Consider the following 10244-nt stretch of genomic DNA (forward strand, 5'->3'; position numbering starts at 1 on the left):
AGACAAAACAAGAAAGAAAACAGAATCAGAATTAGAATCAGGTATATTGGCCAAGGAATTTGGTTCCAGCTGTTTGTGACTCTCAAAAGTACAGACATAAATAACCTCTTAGGACTTCCATATGATGATGATTATGATAATCATGATGATGATGATGATAATAAAATATCATATGTTCAATCTGTGTGTGTTTTACAATTATTTTTTTTCTTCAGAAGGATTATTTATTAATAACATTAAATCAATCTTATTTGCTAAATATATGTATTTAGAGTGCATAAATACATTTTTTTTTTTGCGAACACACTTTTATTTTGAAATTAAATTTAGGAGCTTTTATTTTGAAGACGGCGTCACGCAGTGTTTCACCTTGCTGCAGAAATGGTGAGTGATTAGCAAGCAGTTTATTTCATGTAAAATCTAAAACTGCTGAAAATCAAACCTTTAGGTGATTCCCAAACGTGCCGAGAGCTTTTGTTAAACTATTAGCGCTGAAATAAACCCCTACAGATAGATACAGGGTAAAAACTACAGTACAGCTTTAGGTCATGAGCAGAAGGCTGTGTGTCGTGCTGTTATAGATAAATAATCAGCAGCAGGGTGACGTGTGTGTATTCTTAGCCGAATCTTTAGCCAAAGTGTTTTATTTCTTTAATAGAAAAGATATAATAGAAACTCTCTCTCTCGCTCACTCTCTCTTTCTCTGTCTCTCTCGCTCACTCTGTCTGTCTGTCTGTCTGTCTGTCTCTCTCACTCTCTTTCTGTCTCTCTCACAGACATACATGTTACCTCCATTTGATCATTTTATTAATAATTTTTTATTAACAATATATATATATATATATATAATATTATAATATTATAATGACATGAAATGATAAAACACTAAACAAGGTTATTATATTTGGTAGCCCAGTTTTGGTTTTGAAACCTTACCTGCTGATAGTCTCACTATTATTTACTGTCTTTTCAAGCTGAGGTCACCATGTCTTATCCGTGTGACCCTGTCTCTGGTGGCACCTGGTATCCGATGCCGCCGTCCATCTTTGAGCGTCCAGAAGCTCTTCTTCCGTTCTTACACACAGACGTGGACAAAAGTACGGAATCCGTGGACGTGTTCTCCAGCAAAATGGCCGTGGCTTCATTCATTGCAGCACCGAGCTGCAATTCCCTGCTCAGACCTGGCGTCACAAAAGTACACTTTAATTTATGCTTTCCCAGCCATCCGAGTATTGCGTGCGCTCTCCAGGCTCAAACTTGCTCAAACCGGCATCACTGGCATCCTTTTACCAGCAGTTTATTATTTCTACCTTCAGGGTCAGGTGTCCTTCAGTCTTCTAAGCTACACCTCAGGCATTGCTGCCTTCGCCGCCATCATGCTCTACATCATAAGCCATTACATCCAGCGAGTGGTCGGCATGATGTACCTGGACCACACACACACCACGTTAAAAGTGGCCCGTCTGTCTTTCTGGGGCCACCGGAGGGACATGTATGTGCCCGTGTCAGACGTAATGACTCTGGGAGACACAGGAGACTCACCAGGTGAAGCTATATTAAGGCTGAAGCGCTACAGCTGCTCGGACACACTGTATTTCTCCACCAGGATGGGGCGCGTGATGGATAAAAACGCGTTTGAGAAAGTGTTTGGGACTTTGTCTTGATAGACTGTCGTGTGATTTAATGATGTTTGAAATCATCATGCGTCCAGACTTACAATAAAGTTTTATTCACAGCCACACTGATATGTACAAAGTTCTTTTGTGCTCCTAAACGGTGCATTACTTCTCTTTGTAACTGTCTTTACCTGACAGCTCTGAAGTGTCTCACCAACATCCCCCAGTTTATTCCCCTCATATGAATAGTCTGTTTTCTTCAAACTTCATATGAGCTTACTAAGGTCACTGAGCTAAAGACAAATTAAACGGCAGAATGATTTTATTGGTTGTTGGTACCAGATAAATATGACAGAAACTGCTGATCTTTTTAGTTTACACAGAATGGTGCATTATTTAGTTTGTTCAGAGATTATTTTTTACTCACCAGGGTTGTAAAAGAGTGATTGTGTTATTCTAGTCTTCCACACATAGTGAATATAACTGGCCTTTTCATTAACCTTACCATGCCTTTCTCATTAGCAAGGCATTTTGCTGCCATTTTTTAGTACAGTGCTGTACAAACACTAGCGAGCCGTTGTGTGTGAAATTCCTGGAAGATCTGCACTTTCTAAAATGCTTAAACCAGCCCATCTGCCACTAACATCCATGCCACGATCAAGCCACAAATATCAGGCACAGCTTTTTACATTCTGATGGTTGACGTGAACATTATCTGAATGTCTCCTAAACAATTTGAAGATACACCTCTCTCTCTCTCTCTCTCTCTCTCTCTCTCTCTCTCTGACATACCTGTTACCTCCGTTTGAAGTGTATGAGTTTTAAAATGTATTAGGTTTTTACAAGAGAAATATTTAAACATTTTAATCATATAAATAGGTTTGTGTTTATTTAAGTGAAGATGTCTTTCAACGCAGTTGGTTCTGTTTAACATGAGAAATAAAACAAAAAGCTGTGTTTTGTTTCACACTTTTAGTCTAGAAACTTGAATTTTAATAAGCAGTTTAATAAAATACCATATTTACTGAACAGAAATAAAACCCCTGAATCAGCTGCTGTGTGTTCAGGATCAGTGTTTGATAGAGATGTAGATGGACTCTGAATGAGGAGAGTAAAATCCACACTCACACACTGGAGGAGAGAGGAGACTGTCATGGCCTTCAACAGCACAGCTGTAACTGACCACACCACCGACTGCAGCTACAGAGCAGGAGGCAGATTTACACTCAGACACACGCTGTCCGTTCTTGTACCAGATGTAAGTGGGTTTGTTAGACAGAGTGCAGGTGGTGATGCAACTCAGATCGATTTGTCCTCTACCCGAGTCTGATATAACCATCAGATCTGCAAACAATAAACTGGGTTTGTGGTCAATCTTATCAAGGAAATGTACTGCTAAGATATTCCTGTAGGTCACTAGCATATTTCACTTTAGTTGCTTTATGTACCAGGTGGCTGTTGTGACAAGTTGGTTGATAAGGTATGTATTCCAGGGTTTTGCTAGTATGTTGCTTGTTGGTCAATATGATATTTCAGGTGCTTTCTATTGTGGTGCTACAGATATTTCAGATAGTTCCTTAATTTTGATCTTTTCCAAAAACACTTTGACTACTCATATACTCCTGTATCTCAAATGAATAAGAGTATGGTGTGTCTGAGGAGTCTGAGTAAGAAAGTTCCATTCATCACACCTGTATGTTTGTTCTAAAGTTTAAAAAAATGTAGATTTCATTGCAACATAAGTCAAATAAGTGAAATTTTTAAAATGTGTACAATAAACTGTCAGTAGAGCCTGAAACACATTGAGGATAAATCCATTCAGTATAAAAGAACAATATTAAAGTTACTCATCACCATTTTCACACAATATCATCTCACAATTATATTACTCTTCAAATTAATTTTATTTGTCACATACACAACCAAACACAGTAAGATGTTGTGAAATGCTTTTCCGTGTCAGCGATACGGGGATAAAAACAGACCCAGGATAGCGACACGTTTAATATACACATGACAATTAACGCGTGTTGAATAGGTGTGCAGAGGCGGGGAGGAGGAGACAAGGGCGGGGCAGGTGCGGGGAGGAGGAGACAAGGGCGGGGTGGAGGCGGGGAGGAGGAGACAAGGGCGGGGCAGGTGCGGGGAGGAGGAGACAAGGGCGGAGCAGACACGTGACACAGAACATAAACAAACGCACATGGCCAAAAGTCCGGGCTAGATCCTGACATTCCGTATGTAAAACTAGAAAAAAAAGTTACCTGTACAAGAAAAGGGAATGTATATAACACTATAAATAAATAAATGTGAATATTGATCTGTGATGTGTGTAACTGTGTGTGATATTCGTAATTATGTGCTGTTCCGAAAATCTGGCTGAGACATTCGGTGTTTTCCAGAAAAGACCAAGATCTCGTCTTATGTGTTGTCACGGCTGAAGGCCCGACTGGTCTGATGGAAGAAGCTCCTCCTCAGGATCTCTGTATTGGTCTTTATTTAGAGGAAGCACTTCACTGACCACAACAGAGTAATTAGTTCATCTTCCTGCAGGGAGACGCTGAATATCTCCGTCAACACTGGTGATAGCTGGTCAGTGCCATCTGCTGCTATTGCCTTCCAGATGTTTACTTTAATGAAAGACTTTTTCGTGTCGTGTTTCCAAATGACGAAGCGTTTCTCACTCCTGCTCTCTCTGTACTCCTGCTTCCGTTAACACCTTTAGCGCTATTAGATAAAGTCTTGAAGTAAGCGTAAAATGTCTGCGTGTATTTTCCGTTCGTGTTCTCATTCCCTAAATCCTGTTGGAACTGTGACTGTGTGACTTTAGTTTCCTTCAGTATCTCTGCTGCGATTGCTTCACAGCTCAGAGCACGGTGTAGGACGCAGGACGCGAGGCTCACGTTGTAGCCCGAGGCCATAAATTTTATTGCAAACTATTGCACAGGCCCCATCACTCAAAATATTTTCTAATGTCTAATGTAATATACTATGCATTACAGAAATATAATAATAAACACCATCATTGATGAAATAATTTAGCCTCATCTCAAATGAGGCTTTAGGCCAGGGGCGCTTCTATGTAGTGCCAGTTGATGGAGCCTGTTTTGACCCGTTGTTCCCCTGAGCCAGGTGTGGAGGCGACGTAATGCACTGAATGACCGTTCACAGCTATATAAAATACCTTCTATAACTGTCTTTGCGGCTTTCCGCCCATTAACGTTATAGATAAACGTCTCCAGCTCTGACTGACTCTGTGCTTCTCCGGTCTAATAAAGCTGACTGCTGATGACGCACTTTTGAAAGACTACAACGCAACGCACGCGTAAAAGCAAAGTAAAAAAAAATCGCTCTTAGATCAAACTGATAAATAATTTCCGTTCCTATCGACGACATGTCCTGCATTTTAACGTAATTTTGATTCTTTTATTTTTGAAAGTAAAAATTATACTTATAGTTTTAGGGTGGCTGAGATCACAGACAGGGGGCCTGGAGCCACCCTAAAGAAGGTCTAGAACCGCCCCTGCTGTGATGTCAGTTGAAAGAGATGTCTTTAATTCCATAGATCAGGACAAACCTATTGACCGTTTTTCCTCCATGAAATATAGGAAATACAGCTTAATAATACCATCTAAAAATTACCGCAAAGTAATTCACAAATCCAGGGAATTTGGTACTCATGAGGTTGTACATTTTTATGCTATTTGTGATCAAATTGTTTGCAAGGTTGTGTTTTGTGTCTGTTACTCCCACAAAAGCATGTTTTTCAAATGAAAACATATTTCTATAAGCCCACCATAGTAGTATTCATTATTTAATTGGAGACATTTCTTTTAAAATGTAAGTATTGTGGGAATGTATTTTATATCATCCCACAAGTAAAAGTTTGTTGGAGGAGGTACAGTTATAAAAAGTTGTACTACTACTGCATGTTTCTGCTATAGTAGTGAACATAATGTACAGAGATTTGTGTGTGGCTATAGTATATATACACAGTACTGTGTTGACATTTTAAAAAAAATCAGTTATACCAATACCAGTGAAATGTCACTATTCTTATTACCAGAGTTAATAGGCTTACTGTTGTAAAAAATGACATTATTTACAGTTAATTTATTTCCTGTCCAGTGTCACCCAATTGAGGATGGGTTCCCTTCCAAGTCTGGTTACTCTCAAGGTTTTTTCCTCATATCATCTAAGGGAGGTTTTTTGCTTGCCACAGTCGTTTCTGGCTTACTCATTAGGGATAGATATGAGATATATTGTATTTTAAATGTATTTGTATGTATTCATGACATAATGCACGTCTCAACTTCTGCGTCTTTATTTCTGGAGTCGTGAAGAAGCTCATAACTTCTTACGAGTGCAGTACGAGTGAAGGAGGAACAGGCTGATTAAGACTGATTAATATTCACTAAAAGAGTAAGATTTATTTTATATTTATAAGGATAATTTTGGTGTGAATTCTACACGTGGTGGATCTTCGAGTGTCGTCTGTCTGAAGGCTGATGTCACCATGTTTTATAGAATGTCGAGAAATATTATAGTAACAACAATCCTCTTGTTACTGACAGGTAAACTTCAAATATTTCCGCTCTACTGTTTTACTGTGATGTTGTGTCTCTACTGCAACAGTTCAGAAAAAGCTCTCCACATTTGGAAGTGTTTTATAAATCTGACACGTTTTGGGTGCAGACAAGACAATTTGTAGGATGTTGGAGATTAAAACACAAGAGTTATGGAGTAAGAAAGTAAATGTTTATTATTACAAATGGTTTTAAACCATAAATATCTAAAATAATTATTATTTTTTAAATATTACATTGTTATTCATCTGATAAATTATTTATATATTAATGTCCTGCACCTTTCTTTTTCTAAAAATTCTAAAGTAAATTCTGAAAACCAGAATGAAGTTCATGGGCTTTTCCGCACCAATGTTTATTTTTATTGTTGTTTCCACACGTCCTCATTTCACAGTGTGTGACTTAGAACAGCAACAGCAGCAGTTAACACTGTGCTTACTGTCTTGCTGGTCAGTGCAAGAGTTATTACTTTATGTTCTTAAATCAATTTACTTTGTGCTTCTGGTGTCTGTGTGTCTGTATGTGTCTGTGTTTGTGTCTCTGTGTCTGTCTGTGTCTGTGTATGTGTTTGTATGTGTGTGTGTGTGTGTGTGTGTGTGTGTGTGTGTGTGTGTGTGTATTCCAGGAGTTCAGGCTCAGCACAGTGTAACTCCTTGCTCTCAGAGTCTCTGTGCTGTTATTGGGTCTACAGTAAATATCCCCAGTACATTTACACCTCATCACTCCAGAATCGCAGAGAGACAGTGGTATCGAGTCAAGAGCCCTGAAGGAGAACCACAAGACCTGAGAAAAGATCCAGAATATTCAGGACGTGTTTATGTAAACACAGAGGATTCTGACTATCTACTGACAGTGAGGAATTTGAGAGTGAGTGACTCTGGAGTTTATATCTTTAGTTTTAAAAAATGGGACAGTGACTGGATATCAGATTCATCTGGAGTTCAACTGAATGTTACAGGTAACACACACACACACACACACACACACACACACACACACACACACACACACACACACACACACACACATGCACACACACACTTTATTGTGTAATATGTAGTATGTATTTACAGTGATTTGGTCCATAATTGTGTGTAGACTTGCAGGTGAAGGTGGATCCTAACACTGTAGGACAGAGAGAAGTGAAAGTGACCTGTAGCTCCACCTGCAAACTCAACACACGCCGTTTCTACTGGTACTGGAATGGCCATAATCTCAGATTATTCACAGATGACGCCTCCATTGTTCTTGACTCCACCAGTCGGTCTGATGAAGGCAGCTACTCCTGTAAGGTTTATGAGAGTGAACACCAGTCTCCTCCAGTGTGTAAGTGTCAGAGTAAATCTGTCCTTCAGCATCCAACTGAAACCAGTAGCTCATATTACTGTCATTAAAACATCATCATTTGTTCATAGCATTGTTTCTGATAAAGGGGACTTAATTTTATTATTTTTTAATGTTTAATAATTAGTGATGTGATTGTGTGTATCATTTAGGACTTTAATTAATGAGTTACAAATAATTAAATAATATTACAGTTGATAATGATGGGGAACTTGCAATTTAGACTGAACTGCCCTCATTCCCCACCAGTACGTGTAATGGGAAACTGTCTGATCGGCTCAGAGCGAGAAATATTACAAAGTTAATACTTCCACAGCTGATTCACTATTCATACAGGGTTAAGATGAATGTAGTTTATTTATTAAATCTGCATGTGATGTTGCCTCCGTGGTCACCGGTGATAAAATCCTACATGTAGTGAAAACACTGTGTTAATAGTACAGTAACAGGATCGACAGCTTAACACAGTAAATTCATGAAACACAAGACACTTTCATTTAAACACTGATGAGACTTTATTACACTATTCTAATACACAGAACTAAACTAACACATAAACACACACAAAGGTCAACACAGAAGGATTTAGAACAGAGATGGGAATGAAATTAATGTTAGAAATGAATTCACGTTTCTAGTAACGTATGGTAGATCTCACACCATGAACTGAACAAACCATCATATCAGTTTAAGCTTCTTTTAGTTCTTGAGTAGGGCTTTAAACCTTGTGTTTAAGAGCACTAGTTCACAGAGAATCTAGAGGTCCTGTACTTGTGTTTGTGTGGTGTGTTTGGACGAGGAAATCCTTCATTAATTCCTTTGACTTGTCGGTGGTTGGCTTTTCAGTAGCGTTTCAGGAGACCACTGAGGATGGTGAATGACGTGAAAGTGCTTGAAGAATGATGATGTGGTTCATGGCAGTGCAAAAGCCTGGAGTCTGAGTCTTTGTGTGAACTTGTGTTGATGTGGAGTCTTGATTTCAGATTCTATGTGATCTTCTTTCTGATCTTTTTTCTACATTCAAATGAGTAAATCAGAGAGTCATATCACACTCATTTAACTAATTTAACTGAGACATAAATGCACTTGAAGGGCTGAACAAATGACCTTGCAGCCTGCAAATTGAACATCTGTACTTTATACTGTTCTGATGTGTTTGTTTAAAGAGGAGTTTTGTGGATTGTATGAATAGTGGTGAGAGCATGGGTAACTTTGTGTTCCCATAAGAATGAACAAAGGGTGAGGAGTCTTGGGTTCTATCTCTTGGGTTCTGTCTGTTCTTGACCAGTGACATGAATCAGTAGGTTTGGTAAAGATTTCCTTGTGCCGAGAGGGTCTTCCCTTGGTCAGAGTTGCTCTCACACTCTCCCAGATGTTCACAGGACAGATGAAGTTAGATTGCTATCAGTACAATCTATCAGTAATTACATTTACATTTACAGAATTTGGCAGACGCCCTTATCGTACCTTCATTCATTCATTTTCTACCACTTATCCGAACTTCTCGGGTCACGGGGAGCCTGTGCCTCAGGTGTCTCAGGTGTCATCGGGCATCAAGGCAGGATACACCCTGGACGGAGTGCCAACCCATCGCAGGGCAAACACTCACTCTCATTCACTCACACACTCACACACTACGGACAATTTTTCCAGAGATGCCAATCAACCTACCATGCATGTCTTTGGAACGGGGGAGGAAACCCGAGTAGCGACGTACATGAGTGCTTAAATCTCCACCATTGGATACATTAATGCTGGCTCACTAGGATACATACTTAAGATACCATGAGTTTAAAACATTGTGCAAGTTACAAAGTGTCAAAAGTGTAGTTTTTAAAAAAAAATAAATGCAAAAGATAGGGAAAGAAGTGCTAGTTGAAGTGTTTCCTGAATAAGTAGGTCTTCAATCGCTGTTTGAAAATAGCCAGTGACTCAGCTGTCCCGACCTCTAGGGCAAGTTCGTTCCACCACCTTGGGGCCAGAACAGAGAAGAGTCTTGTAGAATACTTGCCTCTTACCCTGTGAGATGGTGGAACCCATCAAGCAGTGCTGGTAGATCGGAGGTTGCGAGGTGCAGTGCGAGGAGTGATGAGGGCTTTGAGGTAAGAGGGAGCTGGTCCATTTTTGGCTTTGTAGGCCAGCATCAGTGTTTTGAATCGGATGCATGCAGCTACCGGAAGCCAGTGGAGGGATCGCAGCAGGGGGGTGGTATGCGAGAACTTTGGCAGGTTGAAAACAAGCCGGGCAGCTGCATTTTGGATCATTTGCAGAGGACGGCTTGCGTTCATAGGTAGACCTGCCGGCAGTGCATTGCAGTAATCCAGTCTAGAATTGACAAGAGACTGAACAAGTACCCGAGCAGTCTGTGTGGACAAAAATGGCCGAATCTTTCTAATGTTGTAGAGAAGAAACCGACATGAGCGAGTCACATTAGCAACATGAGAGGAAAAGGACAGTTGATTGTCCATGGTTACCCCAATGTTGCGAGCTGTGGCTGAAGGGGAGATCAGATCGTTGTGCAAAGATATAGCAAGATCATGACCTGGGGATGAATCACCTGGGATGAACAGCAGTTCAGTTTTGCTAGGATTGAGCTTTAACTGATGAGCAATCATCCATGATGATATGTCTGCCAGACATGCTGAGATCCGATCAGAAGCTGTGGTATCTAAAGGTGGGAAATAGAATATAAGTGTGTATC

At 39.8% G+C, this 10244-nt stretch overlaps 1 protein-coding gene across 1 annotated transcript; it reads left to right on the forward strand.

The window, feature by feature from the left end:
• Window positions 1-290: 290 nt before the first annotated feature.
• On the forward strand, window positions 291-1741 carry tmem186 (transmembrane protein 186). The gene is made up of 2 exons (XM_027168616.2): window positions 291-384; window positions 975-1741. The coding sequence occupies exons 1-2, from the start codon at window positions 382-384 to the stop codon at window positions 1662-1664; spliced, it is 693 nt and encodes a 230-aa protein (XP_027024417.1). The 5' UTR covers window positions 291-381; the 3' UTR covers window positions 1665-1741.
• The last annotated feature ends 8503 nt before the right edge of the window (window positions 1742-10244 follow it).

The sequence above is a fragment of the Tachysurus fulvidraco genome, chromosome 1 (genome assembly GCF_022655615.1).
Source record: "Tachysurus fulvidraco isolate hzauxx_2018 chromosome 1, HZAU_PFXX_2.0, whole genome shotgun sequence".
Lineage (NCBI taxonomy): Eukaryota > Metazoa > Chordata > Actinopteri > Siluriformes > Bagridae > Tachysurus > Tachysurus fulvidraco.